The following is a 24090-nucleotide window of genomic DNA, read 5'->3' as shown; positions in this document are numbered from 1 at the left end:
CTGGTCTGAGGCAAGTTTCAAATCCTGTTTTTTGCCACACTGTGTGAAGTGGAAACCAACAGCTGCCCAGATGTGGAAAATTACATTAAATATTTGCCAGTGAAGTAAATTACCTGTTTTATCTCTTTTTGACTTTTAAAATACACCAGTGTCTGACTGAAGCATGTTGAGCGCTGGATTAATTTACTGACAAAGATCTCCCAATAGCAATCATAACCATCCAACGAAAATTAACAGAGCATGAAAACATTTGAGGATCTGAAGATGTCACGATATCATGAACTTCACAAGCATCATTTCCCTCAACAACTGTCTGTGGTGACGAATCAAATGCAGTATCTCAAAGCCTCATCTTACACAGAGCTTCACTCTAGTCTCACAGCATCCTAGTGCTGAGATAAAGATCTGCAGTCTGCCACCAGATAACCGGCTCTGCTTTGAATAAGCCGCTACAAAACATCAAAGTATTCCAGCTTCAAAACACAACCGTAACTTTAAAAAAAATCACACATTTCCCTGTTGAAATTGAAGTTCACAATAAAACCACACTTCCTTTACTTTGAGTTCATTCTACTATGCATGTTTCTTGAATTTGATGAAAGCAGCCTGATACATTTTGTCTAACTTAAACTGGAAATACAACAGTGTCATCGATAAGATGGTATTTAAAAAAAGTATTTAACAACGAGTATAAGTTTTCTGTGGATAACAACTTCTGTTTGATAAATCTGCCTTTTCTTTGACAGTGTATTTTTGCCTCACAGTAAGGAAGTGTCAAAGGAAGTTATAAACAGAAGTATGTGAACCAAACGGCTAGAAAGGGACACACAAACTGCTGCCTGGGCAACAGACATGATTCAAAATGAGTTCCTCAGTGTTGTGAAATCTGATAAAGCAAACTTAAATTTTGCTAAAAGAGTCTACGTGCTGAAGGTCTTCCCTTTCCACTGTGGTGTAACATTATCTCTTGCTTCATGAGGCTGCGGACAGTCACATGTGGTGTCAAAATCACTTCAAACTCATGTTTTTGATCATATTTTGCACAAAGAAATCAGACAGAAAACAACCTAACATGTTGCATTTTATTATCTAACTCATTACATTCTTGAAAATAATGATATCATGTTTCAAATTCATCCATCAAAGAAGATGCACTTAGAAAAATGTTGATGCACTCTCAGCAGAGATCATTTGTTTCCTCCTGAAAAACAAACTCTTAGTGTACTGTAGCATTCACATTTAGCAGAGATGTTACAGAAAAGCACACAGAGTAAGTTGAAAACAAAGCATGAAACAAAGGAAATTATTTTGGGTGGTGTCAGTCCTTAAACAGGAACTGCTTCTATCACTTAAGAATAGAATTTTGTGATTTGTCAGCGCAAAAGATAAGAAGAGCTGCCTGGTTTTGTTTTTGGAGAGAAGTGTTGGAGGTTGCGTCGAGCCAAGCGAGACACATCTGAGATCTGGTGACTGGCCACTTTGGGTTCAGAGAGATCCTGGAAAAAAAAATTGTTAACATTTCAGACACTAAAATGTAACAATAAATTTTTGTGGTGTTAGATCGCTGCAGACCTTTTCCAAGCAGACATAATGACACATCAGCTTAGCAAAAGCACGGGGGGAACCAGCATTCCATTTAGATAAGCCAGTTCCAGGGTAACCTTGATTAATTTCCTACTGGAACACTTGAATTGTTGTGTGTTTTATATATCTTTTGTGTTTTATATTTATATCTATATATTTATATCTTTAAACAGTCAAAATGTTTCAAAGTGTTTTAGGTTGAGATACTGATGAAATCCTGCAATGTCTAACCTCCAGTTCCTTGTTCTGTGACATGGTGGAGTTGTTCAAATTCAGACTGCTCCGCAGATCGAGGCTGCTGGGTGGCGGCAGCGTGTACTGACTTTTGTTGGACCAGCCGGAGAGACAATGCTGGAGAAGACCACGAAGACGAAAATCGATAAACCTTAATGTTAATTTAACCATACATATGTTAAGACAATGTGTAAAATCAAAGAGGACAGAAGCTTTGTAGTCATAAAAAGCTGCCTCTCAAATTCAAATATTTACTCACCGATGGTAACCCCAAACTATCAGAAGGGTCAAAGCTACACCGCCTATGAGCTCTGTACTTGTGAGGTGGCAAGAGGGCAGAGCGAGGGATGCTGACCCTGGCAAATAAAAGAAAAAGAAGATGAATGCGACAATATATATGATGCTTCAGTAATAATAAATGACCATTTAAATATAAGTGGACAAAAACTAGTCATTGAAATAAATTTAAAAAAAAAACACTTTCAGTGAAAGGCTTTAAATTGGATTGAAATTGGATTTAAAGCCCTGATATTTCAGCAGCTCTTTCATGACAAGGACCAAAAAGCCAGATTTTAGGACACAAACACTCAGTTTTGTCTCATCAATCTCTCTTATTGGCTTTGATGTTGAGAAAGGGCTGATGTTACATTAGTCAATGTCAAAAAGGGGAAGTGAGACTATTGTTGTTTCGAAACCATTATTAAAGCTGCGGTAAGCATTATTTTCGTATGAGTGTTAGATAAGTCTATATTCCAACAGAAATTGCTGTTATAGGTGTTGAGTCAGTAACACGTGTCTCTCCTCGCTCTGTTCATGCAGTAAAAGACAAAATAGAAACTATCTAGTATCTCAGCCCGCTTAATCCAATCAGGACAGAGAACTCCATAAAGCGGCAGTTCGGTCCGCTTGTGAACATGCACAGAGCAGGATCCCTCTATTTACCAGCCTGAGCTGAACAGTGCAAGTGTGAGATATGCTTGTAGTAAAAGTAAGAGGCAACTAGAGCTGCCTCAAGAAAAAGAAATGACTTGTGCAAGTATGGTGATGTGAGGGAAGGGACTGCTACCTGCAAACAGATAGCTGCTCCAAGCAGACTATTAAAAAACTTTTTTTTAATCACATTCAGTGGGGAACTTCTGAACTGCCTGAATACACTGCCTTGGGACACAGCCCTTTCATTTGTAGCATTTCATCAAGCCGGGACTAAAGACATACAAACACTGGATTTGTTTTTTTAAGTGGAGCATGGGGGAGCTGAGGAGAGCTGAATGAAACCTGGTTGCCATCAGCTATAGTTTGACATTAAACTGTCCATGAATAGCAGCCAATCCTTTATTTATGTATGACTTTAATCTTTAATGCATAATTTATAATATAATATATATGAGTTATTATTAGGTGTTTTCAAATTCATCCCCTGCTGTAAACATGCTTATTTCTGCTTTACAGTCAGGCATTTTATTGAGGATCTTTGGGGATTGACTCATTTTTGGAGCCAGCATCAAGTGGCCATTCGAGGTACTGCAGTTTTGGTGCTTCCATGCTGACTTCATTTTTCATCATACACACAATGCCACTTGGCAAGGACAAAGTGTATTTAAAAATGTACTTTGGCTGGGACCAATTACATGCTCTGTTGTTCACAAGTGGTTGTAAAAGGCAGTCAGAGTGCACACACTGTCCTTACCTAATGAGAGCTGGTTCAGCTGCAGTGTGAGGGTGGGAGGATTTATGCTTTTTGCACACTGGGCAGCGCTCTTGAGAGTGAAATGGGACGGGAAACAGTCTGCTGTTAATCCTGTAAGAGAAGGTACCTGGACAGAAGGTGAGCAAGTGCGCAAGCTGAGAAACACTTCAGCTATTATGACAAGAACATTTTGAGTATTATGCAAATATTCAAGTAAAAAAAACCCTCTTACATTGATGCGTGTCCATGTTGGCCTCGGGGCTATCCTCGTCTGTTAGCAGCGGCAGGACTGAAAGGTTTGCCTCAGACAATCTATGAGGAGAGCCAGTGAATAGTAATTTAATGTTGCCTTCATAAATCACAGGAAAACCTGACACAAAATCAGTCGCAGGTACAATCAAGTGTGAGGCACTCACTCTGCTTGCGGGCTGCGGACGCAATCGTCTCTATTGAGCGATCGAAACATGCGCAAGTCATCAAAGAACTCGTCAGAGCGCTCTATCAAAGAATCCTCTGCATCCAGGACTCCTTAGAGGGAACAAACATCGCCTGTTAGGGCTCCATTAGATGATTAAGTGTCAGAGACAGTTAGAGAGAGAGACGAATAAGACATACCTGCTATCCAGTCATATCCGAGTAAAGGCTGCAAATAATGCCTGTCTGAGGTAGATATCTTATCACAGTCATCAGACTGAAATGTGACCCGACTCTGCACAGCCCTCTACATAAACAAAACAAACAGTGCATAGCATTTATGGTCCACATGTTCTACTTGCAGCAAGTCAGCTGTGAAAAGAAATAATATGTCAAGTTCTTACAATGCTACAGACATGGCATAACATGAATAGTGTTAGTCCTTTTGTTCTGTTTGCTCCAAAAAGCTTTAAAATATTTGGACCAAAGTTTAACATTTACCGACTCCATATCTTCCTTACTGGCTGTACACACCCCAAAACCTGCTCTGACCGATGGCTACTGCAGGGTAGGCCAAACCAGTTTTTGACAATGCTGCTTACTTTCAGTTTAGTATTAATGTTCCACTCTAAATTGTACAGTTTTTATAAATCAAACAGACACAAACTAGCATAGACAGTCCTGTTCTATTTTCTTGCCTGCTCTTTACTGCGATTCACTAGACAGGACTTTGTGCCGGCTTGTCGCATCTCCGGCAGCCTGGTGTGGTCTCGAAGATGTCCATCACTGTCTATGAAAAGTTCTGATGGCGCTGTATGTTCAGACCCTTCTGCATTTTCAGAGGTCAAAGATGGTGTTGGAACAGTGTGCTGGATGCCTGTTTGTTCCTCGCATGTATCTGATGAACACAGAGAGGAGCAGAGTTCTACATTAATGATAGCAGGAATTTCATTTTTCTCATACACTGAGGGGGCCAACAACAACTTAAAACTTACACTTGAACTAACCCACCACTGTCTGGAGTTTTCCATTTCATCACCTTAATATATTATCCTATAAAACTAAGCATTACACAATCTGGTGAAGGAAAGGGTGGGCCAACTTCAACTTCAATTTATTTAAAGTGCACATCACCAGGAGAGTTTCTGCACACTCGACTAAGTCAACTAAAACCGCAAAACACAATAACAGAAAACACACAACATAACATCCAGAAATACACCCACGTTCACAAGCACTCACACACACACTCAGCACACACCTGGGCGACATCATTGAGGGGAATAAATAAAAAACAAGGATCATACAGTGTTAACTGGCCAGTTACCATTAATTACACTTTGCTACTTTCTATAGTCGGAAAAACACATTTTAATGAGTTAGACTTGGGTATGAAACTTAGCAAAACGGAGATAATATCAGTTTTAGACTGCTTGCTTCAGCGCCCAGATCTAAATACAAGACAAGTGAGACATTTTGAACGACAGGCACGCCCAGGAACTTCGGTATTAGCTAGCTAACTTAGGCGTTGGCAAACTTAGCTAATATCTGCGGACTACTGTGGTGTCTTTAGTCTCATGTAAACAAACAGAATCACTACCTGCAAACCTCACGGTTGGTCTGGCAAGCGCTGCCCTAGCAAAACCGCTCTCTCCATCGGTCACAGTCAGGATCTCTGCAGAGTCTCTCCTCTCCTCACCCTCGTCCTCTCTCTCCCTCTTGCGGCTGTGACCGAAGCAGCTCGGCCGCTCCAGTTCCTCTCTCTGCTGCTTCAAACGGTTCAACAAATCTCTGTTGCGCTCTCGTAAAACGTCCAGTCGCTCCGTCGGCCACATGTTTGTAAATTAATACCACGTTATAATCACGTTTATCTGCGTGAGAGCGGATCGAACAGCGAAAGTTTCAGACTCTTTTGTGATTTGAACCAGACTCCGCCGGCGCCATAACAACGCGTTGACAACAATGATGCGATTGGCTGGGAATCCTCTACCCATCATGCCTTGCAACAGTCCGAGGTATTTTCTTAAAGTGACAGACAAACACAATGTAATTTAAGTTACAGAACATGGTGTTGAACAAGAGAGGGCACTGTTTACTCAATTTGTGACACTAGACACACTTTTGTTATCAATGTACTAGTGTACAAATCAAGTATGGCAACATTTGCATTCTATAAGTATAAGAAAATAAATTGCTAAATTGCCAAAGGGAACAACAGCATAAACATTTTTGAAACACACTTGACATTTGAATAACAGTGTTTTAGCTCTAATCAGAAATGTTATATCAAATAGAATGCAAACACGCACAATACATAAGAATATATGTTATTATTTATTTGCTAGTTTACTGATTCTAAGTACAATTTACATTCATTCAAGAAAAAAGAGAGAAAAACTGGTCGATGAGACACTGGATACAGTTGGATATGAGTCAGTAATCATGCAGATTATAGGTTATGGGACTGAGTGCCACAGACAGAAACGTGGACTAAGCTGATGTTTGCTTTTGATCTTTTAATAGCATGGTTGTAATGCTATTGAAAATAACCAAAATATAGGACATTGTCAGTCAGCTTTATCCTTTAATGCTGTAAGTAAAGTCCCGTATTCAAACAGAAAAAGTCAAATAGACATAGTGAAACACACCAAAAATGTCCCTATGTGGGTTTTACTTTTTAAAATATATCAGCTGTTTGTAGAAAACAAAAGCATCATTTCATATTACCGATGTGTTAATGTGTAATCAGCTTCAAAATATTACAGCTGGTCATGGTAGAGTACTTTAGATTTATTCATATACTGTTGTGTAGTTCATATATATTATGAAATAAATGATAAAATCTGAATCAGCAGATTAAACTACAGCTGGAGTGCATTTTCTTTTAAGTATGGCTACAACATTTTACTCTGAAAGGTAGCAGAGTAGAGAGGAAGAGGTATCTCAAAATTGTCCTGGAGTTAGTACTTGTTTAAATGTCAATTACTGCATAGTCAATTACTTCCCACCATTGATTAATAAGGAAAACAGCTGTTCTATTGCATATACAAAATAAGAGTATGTGCAGAAACAAGATAAGTCTGTTAAAGACACAACTGCAGCCCCTGTCAGACGTGCCAGGACAAAATAACCAGTAAATGAGTAACATAAACCTTCATTCCCTATATTAGCTGAAGTCAAAATTGAGAGAGGTAGAGACTGACTCCATACTATCCATGCAACTGAACCAACACATTTATAGTCAGAAAGCAACTAAAATTCACTTCAATGTTTGACACACTCCTTGTCAGATGGGAGGACGATGGTCACTTGAGGAAAAACTCAAACTCAAATATCTTAAAGCACATCCCAGGTGGTGGCATTAAATTAGATTAGATCAGTGTCTGTTGAGTTTTACTCTCAGTGGCCACTTAATTAGGTACACCTGTAAAGTCTAAACATCTGACATGAAGTCATTTTTAATATAGATATTACTGTTCAGTTTATGTTGACACAGCCATATGGTAGTAATTTGACTGTATATTTATTATTCAGATTGTAGCTTGTTGGCTATGTTGTACTTTGCTTTTTCTAATATTCCGCAAATCCCATTTGGAAACACCCATTTCATTAAATTGTCATCCAACAGAAATCCACCACTGACACAGACCTCGGTAATAAACATGTGCTTGAATTAATATCAAGCACAGTTTCCATATAAACTGGCTATTAAAACCTAAATGAAGGTATAATAAGTGGCGGAGCTGTTGTATTGATTTGCTTTATGTTTTACAGCTCGAGTATTTGTTTGTGTCACATCTGATATTTAAATTGTCAACACAGAAGCAGTAAAGTGTTTTTGGTCTTTCCTGAAATAACAGTGATTTGTGGCCGCTGGGGGGCAGCGCAGTGACCAACAACACAGATTGATCCGCTGTAATTTGGTACTTTCCAAGCTAAATAAGAGAACATGTTCGTAAACAGTTGGCTATTTACACTTCCAGAAGATAGCATCATTCACTTGGAGTTAAGTTTCACATCAATGTAAGTCCCATATTCACTTTTTAGCTCGCTTTTTAGCTCTGTTTTGGTTTCCACCACCTCTTGATAGAAATATTGCTCTTTAGCTCCAAATGCTTTTCCGCCATCACCAGCTAATATCATCTGCTAAATTTGGTGTAGCAATGACGTATTTTTGCAGGCTAAACGGGAAGTTAGCATCGCCCTGGTTCTCTTGTCAAAAAGCGAATGGGATTTTTAAATTTGAAATTTTGGAATAACACAGAAAATAAAATATTATCCAAGCTTAGGCTACAAGTATTTCAAGTTATATCAAGACTGTCAGGACAAATTATTTTGTGAAATTACAATTATAGAGTGTTTGTTTAACAAAAAGTTCAATGAAAAAACATTAAGAAACAACAATAGTAATGTAATACCGCATATCATTATACCTTGAAACGCTGACATTTTCTGAGATGGTTATTGTGGCATGAAAACACTAAGTGTCTCTTTCAACATTACACATTCCCTGCTAATAATAATAATAATAATAATAATAATAATAATAATAATAATAATAATAATTGAATAGGGAAGCTGTTAAAAGTAAGTAAGAATAATAAATCCAAACAGAAACTGAAAATTAAAAACTGACATCAGTTGGCTCTAGCCTGCATTAGCCTACTTACAGCAGCACGTGGATAGACTGACACATGTCTGGACAGGTTCTTAGCTCACCCATCATTGGTAAACGTTTACCCATCTGTAATCAGTACATAAGCAAAAAAAAAACAAACAAAAAAAACCCCAACAAAACAAAATTGCTATTGTGGAAAGTTTTTGGAAACAACTTCTGTGAACACCAGATACTCCTGTATAAAAGTATACACCACCATATGCTTGTTGATGTTGGGCTCCTGAGTCAGCTAGGAGCCATTGCAAACCATTTGCAGCTATTATAGTAGAACTAGAAGTAAACATAACATTACATACATTTGAGTTTGATGGGCAAACTGCGTCTCATCAATACATCCACGAAACCTTAGTATTTTGTTTTTTTATAATTTGCTTGCACTGTTTCTAATCTATGTGAATGTCCATACTTATCATAATGTGTGTATATTTCATGACACTCTTCTGCACATACAGATGTCACCTGCTTCTACAAAGATAACCTGACAAAACAGACAGCGTTTAATCCAGCTCGTCCATCTGAACTTGTTAGTAGGTTGTAGTGCCTTTGATGCATATTATCAAATCCACACATTCTGTAATAGTAGCGCCAGGTAAAAGTCACAATTTGCTGCTGATTTCCTGTTAAATATATGTTGACTGACGGCTGATGGATCAATGTCGCTCCTGAAGGACAACCTGTACTTTTGGAAAGTGGGAACAGTCGTATGTATTCATCCTCTGCTGGGTGGCTTGATGACATTAGTTTATTTATGTTAAACCTGTCCATCCGTGGTGGCAGTAATGACAGTGTTGCAGGTGGTGCAGGGTCACAGCCATAATCATATGCCTGATCCCCCGCGGAGCGAATGGTGTGGAACTGCGTGGGCGAGCTGCTGCTCAGTATTCCAGTCACGGCTCGTTTGCATTGAGAGCTGTCCAGGCCAGTCCAGTATGATTAGTTGACCACAGTAGTGTGGAGTTGCACCCCATTATCATTAAACGGTGCCAGTCATGAAGTCATATACTCCTCCCTGTCTCTCTAATTACACCCCTACTGCTGGGCTCCAAGCAATTACTGCCTGCCGCTAGAACGCTTCATCGTTCATTAGGCACAGATAACGGACACATCAACAACAAAAACAAAAGAAAGGGCCGATTTACTCATATTTCTGCTAAATAACAAAATATCACCTTAAGAAGACAAATGATTTTGATGTCATTATTTTGAGGGATCCGAAGGTGTGTTGAGGAGATAAGAGGCAAAAATATTGGGGAATGAATGTCATTGCACAGATAATATGCAGCAACAGCAGCATTTTGATATATAGCTGCAACGAATGTCAGTTGATCGATTAATCGAGCGAACAGACTATTTTTACTGTTTGAGTCATTTTTCAAGCAAAGACGTAAAACTATTTGCTGTTTCCACTTCTTAAAGTAAACCTATGTTGCCTTTTTTTGTCATTAATGACGATAAATGAAGAATGTTTTGTTTTTGGGTTGTTGGTTGAACAAAAGAGGCAATTTGAAGATGAAGAAGTCAAAGGTAGTGATCTACAAAGGAAAACTCTCCTAAAATGGCCATGTTTTTAACAGTTAACCTACTTATTATTAACTAATTGTTTATCTATATCTTCAAATATTCCCGAGTAAATAGGCAACACTTTCAGAATAAACTATTATGTATGTTTTTCTATTACTTGATAATTTACTGACTTTAATCTGCTTCAGTTTGATTGACTGTGACCTGACAAACAAAAGCAAACAGCCCCACAGCTGTCATCAGATTTTCATCTAAACATTACTAAATTCAGGTTCCCACTTGTTCCAAACCAGTGAGAAGAGCTCAGAGGAGGGAACAAAACTGTTCTCTGGCAGAACATTTTGATTTCATAATTAAGTGCGAGGAATAGGCACCTCGAGGTGCACATAAGATCATGCATTAAAAAGATGTTTATTTCAGGTAACATGATAGAAAAGCGATGGCAAGACGCACATGTCCTCTTTCATATTCACATTTAAAGGATTGTTTTCATATATATCTCAGAGACGTTTTCTAAAAGGTGAATTAATATGCGATTCATTTTGTATTTCGGCTGTCATTTGATGCACTGTTTTGTCAGACTGCAGGCAACTTTCACAAGTCTGCTGTCTGGCTGTTGAGGAAAAACAACCGGCTTCATCCACAACCATTCGCAAAATAGTTTTTTAACAGTGGTAATTCATTTACTAATGTATAAATAAAGAGGGTGCTCCGATGAGTCGATAGCCGAACCGCTCCTGAGCTGTACAGTAAGATTAGTATGTAAGTATAAGTATAGGTAAGTATAGCAGTAAGTATTAGTATGTGTATCAAATCATACCTAAATCATCAGTAATTTTACTGATCATTTCAGAATTTTTGCCTCCACCAAGGAGGTTATGTTTTCACCCGTGACCGTTTGTTGTTGGTTGGTTGGTTGTCGACTGGGTCTGAAGGATCAACTGGAGCTGCTAGCGTACACGGTCGATTTAAGGGGCTCTATGTAACAATTTAAATATATTAATCCAAGAGGTGAGCAGATTGTAATGTGATCTGAAAAATGAGACCTTCCCCGTCTCTCTCAGTTTCCTATACAAGCCTGTGGACGATTTGTCAAAGATGTTTATGTTGCTGGACTGTGGATGTCTTTTTAAAGGATTCGGGGTTTAGAGCGACAGTCCAAAGGATGTGACTCCACATCTGCAAACAGACAGCAACAGTAGCCAACGTAAGTTTAGAAATGGAGTCTGCTAACATTATTTAGCATGATTTAAGGACAACGCAGAAGTTACACAGACCCTTTAGGTGATGAGAGGGTTGGTGAAACACTTGTCCACATCTGAGACTGAAACCAACAGCTGTTGATTTGTCAACATGTTAACTTGGAGCCCAGTACAGTAAGTCGCTGCTAGCTATTCTTTTAGCCAACAAGTAAAGCCATCTGTTCATCAGGAAAATAGATGTTTCACAGCGGGTTTAGTCCGAGCTGCCGGAGGATGTTTGGAGGAAACCCAGAAAACACTGTCTCCACAAAATATGATCCAGTTTTACCCAAATTGGTGAATAAACTTAAAAACATGTGTTTTTTGTACGGTAATCAGTGAAAATGAAATTTGATTGATGGTTGCAAAGCCTGATGTTAATAGATGAACTTGTTTCAATCTTTTGTAAGCAAGCAGAAGACGAGACTGGAATCGGCTCTAGAAACACAGAGAAAATGATCTTTACAAAGCGTGACTGTTGATGTTGATGATCAGCCTATTATTCCTCCACAACACAATGGAGACTATGACCGTGACTTGGCGGACGTATGCGCTCTACTGAGTGTTGTTCTAGTTAACCATGGCACAGAAAGTTTTGTGAGGTTTTTCTATTAGACAATGAAAGTGATGCCCTTTCTGCTCAGCTATCGCCAGTTCCCACAAACAAAGAGAGACAAAGAGAGCGAAACACTCTGGGAAGTACAAGACAAAACAGTCAATTTGGTATTCCAGCCAATGTTATTGGTTTAATTTCCCTCAAGTTAACTCTCTGCCAGAAACAGTCCGTCAGGATCAATCTGAGTAAATATTTTTTTTTAAAGTAAAGTACAATGAGCTTCATTGTGTAAATCTGCACAAAATATGGTTTGCCTTTTTCCTGTTAAAACAATCTCTAGACGTATCTTCAGTTGAGCAATGGTCCAGGGAAACAGAGTTTGTGGTTGTACAAACCGCTCTTTGTGAGGCCTTTGAAAAGAAAACTTGGTATTACCATATGGTCCGCTGCTTGCAGCTATCTCCGCTTTCACTTATCTGATCTGAAAAGTCTCTCTTGACTCCCTCGTTGCAGAGTCGCCCTCGTCACAGTGGGAATGTGAGGAGGAAAAGGAAAACAACCCGAGGCCAAGGTACACATCCACACTGTGAGCAGTGTGTGAGCTTGTGGCTCTGTCAAAAACAAATGCCATTTGTCCCTTTTTTTTTTTTACAAAAGCAGAAACATTTCTCAACAAGCTTTGTTAAGTTTTCCTGGAACATCAAAATAAAGACTAGTTAGGTGAGACTGTGACAGAGCGCAATGAGGTGAAGTGAAATCAGAGAGTGAAAAGACCAGCCGAGGATCCAGACGGACAGGAGGAGAAGGAGGGGGGAGGCCCCCCTGATGGACGGGGGTGACCAACAGGATTGGTGAGGGAAGTGGTTTTTGCTGATAAAGAGAGGGAAAGGGTCGATTGTCCCCAACACTCTAGCGATAGTGGTGGATGCCATTAAGATAAGGAGGATTAGACCTGCCACATCGCTGTCCTGGCTGCTCCAGCCTGAGGGACAGGTGGAGAGTAAAAGACCCCGTCGAGGAGGGTCGGTTGTCACTTTGCCTGTTGGTGACCAAAGGGGCCGATTCATGTGCAGCTGATGATTTAAGAGGATGTTGTGAGGATTAAGAGAGATCTAAGCGGCATTTGTCACTACACACAACTCTGTCTCAAGCTTGAGAAACAGACGACTGAAATGTATTTATTAGCAGTGGATGGAGTGCTCAGACCCAAACTACGGTCTAACAAGCAAAAAGTCCAGCATTCAAAAGGTTATTGAAGAAAAGTACACGACAGCAAGAAGTTATTAAAGTCTGACTGATGTATTGGTTGGCCGACATTGATGTATTTGGATCAGCGTATGTGATGGCTGATATGTGCTGAAAACTCCTTTTTAAAGATTGTAACACAGTTAAAGATGCTTGGGGACGATTAGGATTTTTATATTCCCAGTACGTTCGGTATGTTTTGTTGCACTGATATCATTTTTGTTTATCCCTCATTCTTTCAGGTTCTGTTTCCTGCTTTATTTTGGTGTCTAACCCTCCTCTCCTTTCAGATCCCCTTCCTGCCCTTGTCTGTTTTCCTGCCCCATGCTGATGTGCTTCACCTGTGTGTATTATCCCCACCTCCCTTGTGTATTTAGTCTGCGTGCTCCCTGTCTCCTCTGTCAGTTTGTCTTTGCCCTTTTTGTCAAGCATTCCGGTATTCTTCCTGTTTTCCTGTCTTACGTTTTTGACCTGACTTTGCCTCTGCCTTAGCCTGTTCTTGTGTATGGTCGCCATGCTGACTGATCTTCTCTGAACTGAACTGGCTTCAGTCTGTCTTTTTGGAAAAATCTGAACTGTCACGAGTCGGGTCTCTGTCCGGTGTGTCAGATCATATCGACAATAAGGTTCATTGTTAAACCATACGATATCCTGCTTCTGATGCATATTGTTTCAAGTGATTGCCACATTTTACGATCACTGTGACAAATGTCGGTATATTGAACGATGATTGATTTAGGGAAATCTCAAGTATCAGGTGCCAGCGGGCTCTACTAGGTGTCAAATGTAGGTATTTTGCACCTCATGAGAGTTTCCGTTAATACTGACACCTCTATACGACCTACATAAGCATACAAGACCATCAGTGAGAAGACTGGCTGTTGTCATATAGTTATTATAGTTATTCTTGCAACTGGCTAGATAAAGCTATTTTTAAAGGCATGAGCATGAATTTAGGAGTCTCACAGCTTGAGGAAAGAAGCTGCAGTCTGGTGTTGTGGCACTAAAAGAAAGTTTACTTTGTTTCACCTTCATCTTGTAAGTTATTGATCTCACAAAGCCACAAATAGACACATTACATTATAGACATACAATTTTAGAAATATGTTCGATCTTTCTTGCAATCGCTTTCTAAGCCAACCACTGTCACTGCAACTGACTGTAAAATTTGAATGCGCCACTTCCATCCAATGGGTATTAAGCTTGAAGATGCTCACAGATGACAATTTCATTTAGTTGTTTTATAATTGTTTACGTTTTATCAGATAACCAGAACCAGATAACCAGATCTAACCAGATAAAGCTGATATGCGGCCCTTTTTTTTTTTATTATTTTCAGATTATTTCTGTGTAGTTTTACATCTGTTACTTAAATAAAATGTACATATTCACATGGAGACCAGACATTGGAGAAGACTTTTAAAAAGCTGAAATCAGGCTATATAACATCTACATCCTCCTTTCTGTATTGTCGCAAACAAACACCATGTTAATGAAATCAGTAGGCACAACACATGTGCATGTAACAAACATGTCCAGAAAGAAAAAACGACACTAATACACACTTAACATTTTCTGTGTGGCAGGCCTCTGCATAACCGGATTACTTTTTTCAAACGTCCTCCTCTCTTTACTTCTTTTACAGAGAATTATGCTCGGCCATGCTCTGTTTCAGCCTAAGAAAGAGTGAGGACTGAAGACGCTGGTGAAAATGTCCACGATGACCCCAGCAATCACACCCTTATTCCGGCGTATTACACCTGGACACGATCGTCTAATGGCCGCTGATTTAGGAGACGGGGGACGGAGACCACAACGTTTGCTCGGAGTTCGTCGGCAGTGGGACCTCATTTTGGGGCTTTTTATGCCACTGCTGTGCTTAATGACCTGTTCGCTTCTGTGAGGCCTATTAAACACATGCAGTAAATCAACAGAGCAGGAACATACCAGTTAATCACTGCCTTTTGTTTTTCGGGCCTGAGGGAGGACAATGCATCTAACTGAAGGCTGCCGAGCTGACAGAGAGTATTTAAGGACAACTAACGCTGTCATGTCAGACAGACGGACGGCCTCAGCAGCCGTGTGTCAAACGACAATCAATGCCACTATTTCATCCAGTCTCCACGGCTGTCAACAAAGCATCCTTATATAACCAGAACTATGGCATTGTTAGTGTTCGTAAAAGAAGGGGCCGATAGTATCACCTCATCACAGAGTCACAATAAATAGGCTTCCTGCATGAAAATGGCTTTAAGCATTGCAATTAAAAACCCAAATATTCTGCGCTGGTTAAGCTCAGGCTGACTTCTGGTTTAATCCGACAGTATTTAACATGGGACGTAATTAACAGGGAGAGGAGAATGTAAAGCGGTGATTACTACTATTGTCAAGCTGTATGCTCCAAAATAAAGATATTTCAGAAAGAAAAAAAACAGGAGAAGAAGAAGAAAAATTAAACGATAATAAATGAATCCGGCTTCAAATTAGAACATTTTCATATCTTGGAAACAAAGGAAAAGAACATTCCCATTTGGTTCCATTTTACGCAACCTGTGAACATTTTTAGGTATGAGACTTTTTTAAAGACTAAAATACATGACCTGTCATCCTCCTGCAAGAACAACCTTCTCTGCGCTTTTTTATTCTGAGAGTCTCCAAGCAGACATTTCATTTTCTGCCACGGGCTTTTAGCAAAGTTGAGCAGCCCTCTCCATCAAATACTTACAGTAGCATTCATCAACAATAGCCTAATTAAAAAGCTTTCAAGCTTGTTTTTCAGATCCACTAATCACAGAGACAGTCCGGTATTTGTTTATAGCCTGCGTGAGAACAAACATACTCCGCCTTACAGAAAATAAATCACCAATAATCGAATTTGAGGCTCCCTCATAAACCTAATTAGGCTTACTCTTGCAAAGCTGAGAATATTGTCTGTAACCTGCAATATCCAAACTTGAAACTGCACCATTGTGAAGATGTGATGTTTGCAAACAGCTTGGTCGAATTTGGGGGAATGATCAGGGAAAAAAAAAAAAAAATGAACACATTAGCTGTCGGCACTGCAACACAGAGCAGGGAGCACCAAACACGGCTGGCAGAAAAAAAAACAGAAGGTTGTGTTTCGTGGAAATGTGAGGAAAATCACAGCGTCACTCTGAAAGGAAAGAGCGGAGGAAAGAATACGCTCAAGCAAAAGCAACCAAGCCTTTAAAAGCACTGATGTTCATTTACTTTGGATGAAAGCTCAAATTAGCAGAAATACATTAGTCGGAGCAGATGCTCCTCTGCGAGCAGGGACTGAGATAAAGCAGCTTTCTATTCGGATATTCACGAGCATACATTTTACTTTCATTTCATGGCTCTTTGCAGCAGTCACATGAGTCTCCTGTTTGCAGTGCACCTACCACCATGTTTGTGATGTCACCTCATAGTTCAAAAGGACAGTGAGGAGAAACTCTTTTATGCCTGATTACATGTTCTCTCTTGGCCTTTTGCGATTTCCGTGTGTAGGAAGTGCATCTCTGCTCTTCCTTCCAGGAATAACATTTAGACCTCAACCAGTCACTGGAGAGTGCAAATGTGTGGCCGATGTGCCTTACCTTAGGGGCCGAGTAAGTACAAGTCAAGAACAGTGAGGGAAAGGATGCACAGTGGAGTATTTAGATTTACTATGGAATGTTTTGTGGGCTGCAAGATCTTTAACCCTGCAAAATAATCCCCTCTAGGGAAAACAGGGTTTTTCTCAAGATTGCCAAATCTTCAAATGTACATCTTAGACCACATTCTCAGGATATTGAACGTATGAAATATAAGAAATGACTGAAAACTTAAAAAAGACCCATATTTTTTGGTATGTTTTGTAAGTGGAAACATAGAACTTTTCTTCCCCAAGAGTTTCCAAAGGGAGTTATTGTTGATGCTACTGTTGCAAAGACAACCACATCGCTTTCTGTTTCCCTCAGAGCCACAAATAAGAACAACACAGGACAAAATATACATTTATTCAGTCATCGAGTCTATAATGAAGCCACTAGCTAGAAGTGGTGCCAGGGTAAAAGCCAGTCAGCGTTCATTTTCCAGGGAGAGTTCATGCCCAGTGCAGACAAAATAGCATTGCGAAAGCAAAATTGATTGGGAACCAAAGCTAAACGACAGTAGTGTCCTAATTCCATCTTCATTACAGTGTTCAATTAACATTTACTTAATAATGAGAGGTTATTGCAAATAAGACTTGTCGACTGCCAGTTTAAGTGCAGTTTTTACAGATCCACCCGAATATTTAATAAAGTTATTTAATAAAGTGGTGTTGCTTTTGGCGCACTGTCGCAAAGACAATGTTTACTTCATTATGAATGCAAGCGTTTCCAAGGTCACCCTGAACAAAACATGTATACAACACATCAATATTTAATAAAATACATATATTTAGAATACATACATAATACAGCCACACAAACAACAGTTATCCCAGCACGTCTTAATATTGAAAAGGGTCCTTCAGACTAATTTCATCGCACAACTTAATACAAACTACTGAACACAGTGACGATATGAGAGGAAAAATCCTCTCTGCTAAAGCAAATCTATGAATAAATTATTGACTCAGTTGCAAACCTCGACTCCCCATGGCGTTGCACTTCATCAGTCATGTTGTTTTTAAACGGCTGCTGGCGCCTTCACTTCTCCTCCTCGGTCGACTTAAACAACGCTGCACGTGAGCAGAGGACAGGGTCTTTAACACGTTAGCGCGTCTTAAACCACCGTCCTGTTTTTGGCTTTGATGCACTAAATTTGTTTACTTTTCTCGGGCAGCAACAACACCTTAGCAGCCAATCACATTTCGAACCTGTCTTCCTTTTTTTTTTTTTTTAATCAGCTAATTAGTGTGGTTAATCAGGCTGATAATGAGCCCGGGCGCCATGCCATTTCAATCCGACATAAGGCCAGGGTTCAGATCCCCACCAAGCGCACCAGGAGCACCTGAGATCTCCCTGAAAACGAGTCTTTACCTGGCCACGGCAGAGGTGACAAATGAGGGGGATGTTTATGGCTGCAGGGATGATAGAAACTCTGTTTTATCTGTCCACAGAGCGCTTTAAGAACTTGTTTGTCTTATCTTTCTGTAAGCGCTCCAGATTTTTCTGCCCTTTTCCTCTCAGCAGCTGGAGACACTTTACAGTGAGCGACAGACACCGACGCTCGTGGTAACACATCCTGTTGACCCCTCAGACGCACACATCTCATAATCCACCTCAACCGCCTCATAGCGCACGTCCCTCACATTTTTTTCTTATTGCAGCAGTGTAATCGAAAACAATCCAGTACTATCACCTCCCATCTGCCTCCTCCCTCCCTCCCTCCCTCTCTCCCTCCCTCCCTTCCTCTGTCTCATGCTCTCCCTCTCTCTCTGCTGCCTCACTCAGACCCTGAGCGGCGCACTGAGCTGGATAACGTCTCCTTCAACCCGCAGCACAGACTCATTTCTCTACACACCAGCTCTGAGTGGATGCTCAGCAGGGGTGTTTGAGATATTAGCCCGCTGTTGGGGTGAAACGGCTCAGGGAGTTCTACCATCGCCACACTCAAAGGTAAGCTTCTGGATCCTTGAGATTATTTTCCTGTTTGCCGTCAAGTCTCCAAAGTTAGAGCCACTTGCATCTGCAGCCTTGTCACATATTTCCGGCAGTCCCAGGACAGATTTTTTTTTAAAAAAATGCTCCACTGAGACATTTTTAACTGTTGTTCTACGTGTGAAAATAGAACGCTGCTGTTGTTTTTGTAGACATGAAGGTAAGTAGTGAGCGGCTAACCGGATAAAACTGAACTGGAGAAAGTGTGCAGCCTGACCTGCGACTTAATCCTTGTTTTGTTGTTTTGGAAGTTTGAGGAAAAATCAGTACCAGTCAGTGAACACAGCTGCGTAAAATGTTAATGTGCTTAAAGAAGGGAGACCTCAAAACATTTAGCACAGATTAGTTTCACTTTCACGGAGAGGATTTTTTATTTTTGACACACTGAACCCCTGACCTGTCGGATTACAACGGCTCACTGGTATGTTAACACCTGTTCGCTACGTCAAAGGCGCTGGGAGACTTATTCAGAATACTATTTGAGGTCACTCACTCAGTCAACACATTTCAACTCATTTTTAACTCTGAATCCTGGAGCTGAACTGAGCTGAATCATCAATGTCACTGTCCGGATCGGTAGAGCCATATTGTCTCGACTGCTTTTCAAAGCTTCTACATCGTATTAGTCTAAAATTAATGTTCGATGCTGTCATATCTCATTCATACCAACGCTTTAACTTTCACGTGTTACCCTGGGGACTTAACCCAAAAAACTGCATCTTGAGTTTACCCAAAACTAACAGTTAGAATGAGATGTTGCTAGTGTGTAGCTATCAAAGATGCTAGCCAAGTAACACACAGAACAAGCACAGAACCCCAGAGCTCGACCAAATATGCAGTTTTTGGGGCCGATGCCATTATTAGGGAGTAAAACATTCAGAAAACGATAAATCAGATGACTATAAATCAGTTCAAAAACTGTGTGTGTACTGGCTGGTTTATCCTTATCAGAATTTCCATCAAATGTGGTCATCAGACACATCTGGGGATTAAGGCAGGACATTTTACAGTTTAAAAAGAAACGTAATTGTCTAAAATTGACTGAAACTGAATCAGTAAAATAAACCTATGAATTAGAAATCACCCAAAGCATCATTTTTCTGCACTGTGTTCTTTACACCAAAAAAGGTTTCATATCAGCAGCTATCGTCAACATATACTCCAGTACTGGTATATCTGTGATGGGCAAATAAACAACATCAGAGGCTTTAACAACATGTTCAAACATCTCTACACGTTACAGTAATAGTTGAACTCGACAAAAGAGTTAAACAAGTTTGCCAAATTCACATCTCAACAATGCAAGTCACCTGCTAGTTTTGTAATTGGGAAGTAGCTACTCTTGTAAGCAAGAAGACGTGATGATTCAGTCTGTATAAATCCATCCAGAGCATGGTTCTTCCACACCTGTGTACATACAGTATGTGAAGCAGGATACCATCCCCCTTGTTCACCTGCCACCCCCGTCTCCGTTCCCTCATGGCAGAGAGTGTGCAGAGACAGGGTGATTGTTTAGTTGAATGTGTAGGTCTAGTCTGTCTGACTCACTGATCCCTTATCTGCCTGAGGTTTGTGCAAGTTAGAATCTGCGGCATCGACCGCGGCTCTGAAATCAAAAGAGCCAGTCAGTCCGCCTGTCCTGGCTGAATGAAACGGACCGGATCCATCCCTCCTGCAGAAAGAAACAAATCACCTCTAGCATACAGTAACTGTGCAGAAATCAAAGTCTTTGTTCCTGTGATGTTTACAGATGCCGTTTCCCCAAGTTTGAGTAGAAATGGCCCAACCAGACTTGATTTCTGCCTGAAAATAGTACATGCTGGAGCTGTATCTATGGTTGCAGCTATGTTTTAGTGCTGCCCTCCGGGCGAGACCTCTGGCTGGGATCATGTGCAGAGGCCTTCGCCACACTCTGGTGCCCCCCCTCGTACGTAAAGCTGGAGAATGTTGTGTAGAGCTGAAGCTGCAGGAGCAGAAACACATTTTCTCTGTCACTGTAGCTTTTTGTTCTGTTGCTGGCTGATACAAATGCAAGTACACCTGTGGGGCCGACTCCTAGATTGTGCTCACGGCGAGTGTGAAACCATGGAATGTGTTCTGGCCCTGGGTATTGTCTCTCGGGCTGAGAGGACGCTGTCCAAACCATCTGGTTGGTGGATCAACACTTCTCAGGGTGGGAGAAAGAGACATTTTTTAAAAGAAAGAAAACATATTTAATGATTCAAATGTTGTACTGTAAAGCAGTTATATTTTCGCCAAGTCCGCAAACAGCTTTACCTTCACCCATGATTCATTCATATGGTGTTCCTCACATTTTTTCCCAGATTTTGTTGGGTTTTTTGTTGGGATTGTCTGCTCGGCACGCCTCAGTACTTTCACAAGTTTTATATTGTTTTGAATTACCAAAGAACAAAAAACACATTTAACTATTTTCCTCTTAATCACGTTGGAATGCAAGTTTAAATATTAAACAAAAGGTGACAGTTCTAATGCTTCATATATAGATTCAAATACAGCTACAAAGCTTTAAAATTATGTATTCAAAGCGTTTTATACAAAAATAATAATGACAATAATATTTTTTTAAAAACTTAACTTACCAGTGTAAAGCACATTTCAAAACAAAGTCTCAAAGCTCTTCAGAAGAACACAAGATAAAGATAAAACATTGAGCATCATCAGTTACAAACACAGTGAAAGTTCAGTAATTTTGTCTGTATTCTCTTTATTCAACTTAGTCACATCATTTATTTAATTTCCAAAAAAGACAAATATCATCATAATGGTATAAATACATGCAAAAATAACACTCACAAAGACGTTCTTCATGATCTGAGTATTGCTGCTTGATGATTTTAGTTATGGTCATATCAGCAGCTATTTTGCAGTACTATGCACACACTTAATGTCTTAATATATGTTAAAAATGCTTAATACTAATGTTTGAACTAAATCCTAAGACTAGTGGGTCTAATTTCTTTGCTGCTCTGAGCAGAAAAACCTTTGTAAAGCCATTTGAAGTAATCTTAAAATGTAAACATGTCATTTTTCATCCTTGTTGGACAGTTCTGTCTTATTTGTGCCCAGAATTGATATGATTGGAATTAACATGAATGGATTTACAATGAGAGAAGCACGTCTGCCTGTATCCGCTCCAAACACGGGGAGAAATGAAACAGAAATGCAGCGCAGCTCTCTGTGACCTTTAAAGATGTAAACGACTCTTCCCATTGGACAACTCATCTTGTATTGACACATCAGACTGCACATTATTGCACAGTGTTCCATAAAGTGAGACCTGGCTTCGGTGCAGTATAACAGGATTTTGCCTCAGTTTTTGTGCTCTCTGATGCTTGAGGATGTCAGTGCAGCTCTAACAAGCCCCAGCCTGCTCTTCATCACTGTAGTGCTAGATATGTGCCCATGAGTATTCATCAGGAAGGGCTAATGGGGCACAGCAGTATGAACCTCTGATTTACAGCCCGTCCCCTGTCAGGCCTAATGATAGGGCAATGGCGCTGGTTATGGAGAAACAGGTGCTGCAGAGTGAATAGATGCGAAGCAATGCCGCTGAAAGCCACGGGTGATTGTCGTTTTGTCCCCTGCACAAATGCTCATTTGCAATATTGTGTTCACACATACATAATTATTGTGCATAGAAATTAGCTCTCTGGAAATAGGCTTATGGCTAGAGGTCTGGTGTGTGCGTGCATGTGTGCGTGGGGGGTAAGGTAAGATGTGAAGCAGGGCAGATATTTCAAACCACAATAGCCGGCTAAAGTAAGTTTAATGGTAAATTTACGGCTCCCTAAATTATTTCCAGAGTAAATGATACATTCATTATACACAACGACTCTCCATCCTCCACTATATTATCAACAGATGGCGTTTAATGATGAAGTGAGGGATAATGTCCTGAATAAACAGTGTGCATTGACTATGGTCAGGTTATTAAAACAGGTACGTTGAGCCCTTGAGAACCATCGTTATTATTGTAAACTAATCTGTTTAACCACCCAAGGCATCATGTGGCATTAGAGTCTGAAAGCTTTTTAATGAATCCACTGTAGACAATACATGTCATGTCAAATGGTGTGCAGCACTTGATAAAGTTAAAATCAGCAACCCAATCACCAGAGTGAATATCAGCCACAATTTCAAGCTTTACGTTTCTTTGTGTTGCAACTTTACATTTGTTTAGCTTAAATGTTCTATTTTTCTCCAGTCGCTGTGCTCATGCTGTGGTTATAGTTTCAGGCACTAAGACCACTTGTTTATGGTTAGGATTAACATCAAGGTTTAGCTTAAAATACCTGGTTCTGTAGCTGGAGATGGCCCAACTTCCCATGAAAAGGATCCAGCTTTGTCACCAAAAACACAGCTGGAAAGTTCTCCTTAAGAGTATCCAGTGGTGTCACTCTTACAAATGTTGAAACGCAGACTCAGGCCTGCACATTTTGAAGAAATTCTGTTATGGAAAACACTCTATGAGACATACAAACTTGAACATATCTGGTAATGAGACAGCAACCAAATAACTTAAAATGGGCAGTAAGCTGCATGTATTGATTGTGAAGGTTGCATGGAAGTTCGCTAAAAAGTTTTTGTCTTTTAAACATGCTCTTAGTGAGATAAAAGACTACACTCACGTAGCTTAAAGGTCAGACTGTATTTTTTCAGCCATCATAACACAAAGATGTGTGTCAAATCTCTGTGGTTCCCAACTGTTTTGGCTTGTGACCCATTCATAAAGCAACAACAGCTGGTGACCCCTCGTCACAAGTTCTGGTCAGAGAGAAAAAGTCACAAATATGTATCATTGCTCCAGTCGCTTCAGTCTGTGTGCAACTAACATGACTTTAAACATGTGTGCAATGCACATGGCAAAGACCAATTTCATGTAGTGTGGGAGAGGAAAATTCAAACTCTTTAATGAGGTAATAATACAAATTCAGAAATAGTTCTTTTTCCAATAACTGACTCCTGTCAGAGGAAAATAAGGTCCAGAAGCTAGGAAGGTGGCAGGGTATAAACATGGTCAAACAAAATGAAGTTGTGTCATTCTTTAAGGTCAGTTTGTTTATTCAGTTTATTCAGTCATTAAAAAAAGACAGTTGGTTTATTTAGTTTGTTTAAGCGTAAGAATGAAATCAATAAATAAAAATTTTACTCTTCTGATTAACATTTTTCCCCAAAAATACACAGTGCACCTTTAAACTAAACCAAACTGCAACTGCTAATTTTATATTTTTGTTCATATGACGATGACTGTCACCTGACTCTGGATCAGCTCTCCACAG

The 24090-nt window shown here is 39.9% G+C and overlaps 2 protein-coding genes across 5 annotated transcripts in view; one reads left to right on the top strand and one right to left on the bottom strand.

The window, feature by feature from the left end:
* Positions 1–1063: 1063 nt before the first annotated feature.
* LOC119021139 (migration and invasion inhibitory protein) lies at positions 1064–5899 on the bottom strand. 2 transcript variants are annotated; one of them, XM_037101196.1, is made up of 9 exons: positions 5520–5899; positions 4618–4817; positions 4121–4226; positions 3922–4033; positions 3738–3817; positions 3506–3632; positions 2078–2174; positions 1816–1969; positions 1064–1496 (listed from the first exon to the last, which is right to left on the bottom strand). In XM_037101196.1, exons 1-9 carry the CDS (start codon positions 5752–5754, stop codon positions 1486–1488), a joined length of 1122 nt encoding a protein of 373 aa, XP_036957091.1. In that variant the 5' UTR covers positions 5755–5899; the 3' UTR covers positions 1064–1485. The 2 variants fall into 2 exon arrangements, with proteins under 2 accessions (XP_036957091.1, XP_036957090.1); XM_037101195.1 differs by having other exon boundaries at positions 1816–1935; positions 5520–5897.
* A 1885-nt stretch (positions 5900–7784) lies between these two features.
* The window catches only part of mmel1 (membrane metallo-endopeptidase-like 1), a 31233-nt gene continuing 14927 nt past the window's right edge, over positions 7785–24090 (top strand). Inside the window, exons 1-4 of one of the 3 annotated variants that reach the window (XM_037101150.1) lie at positions 7785–7942; positions 12429–12486; positions 14806–14977; positions 18584–18748. The gene's annotated coding sequence lies outside the window, so the exon portion shown is untranslated. The remainder of the gene's footprint in view (positions 7943–12428; positions 12487–14805; positions 14978–18583; positions 18749–24090) is intronic. The other 2 variants (XM_037101149.1, XM_037101151.1) reach the window with 2 other exon arrangements.

The sequence above is a fragment of the Acanthopagrus latus genome, chromosome 6 (assembly GCF_904848185.1).
Source record: "Acanthopagrus latus isolate v.2019 chromosome 6, fAcaLat1.1, whole genome shotgun sequence".
Taxonomy (NCBI): Eukaryota; Metazoa; Chordata; class Actinopteri; order Spariformes; family Sparidae; genus Acanthopagrus; species Acanthopagrus latus.
The sequence above is the reverse complement of the archived record's forward strand: the minus strand, read 5'-3'. Positions and strand labels throughout refer to the sequence as shown.

Coding starts and splice junctions, on each gene's coding strand:
- LOC119021139 (XM_037101195.1), bottom strand. CDS start 5,754: ATGTGGCCGACGGAGCGACTGGACGTTTTACGAGAGCGCAACAGAGAT. Junction 4,818..5,519: donor ACCAACCGTGAGGTTTGCAG/GTAGTGATTCTG, acceptor TGTGTTCATCAG/ATACATGCGAGGAACAAACA. Junction 3,818..3,921: donor GTCCGCAGCCCGCAAGCAGA/GTGAGTGCCTCA, acceptor CTCTCCTCATAG/ATTGTCTGAGGCAAACCTTT.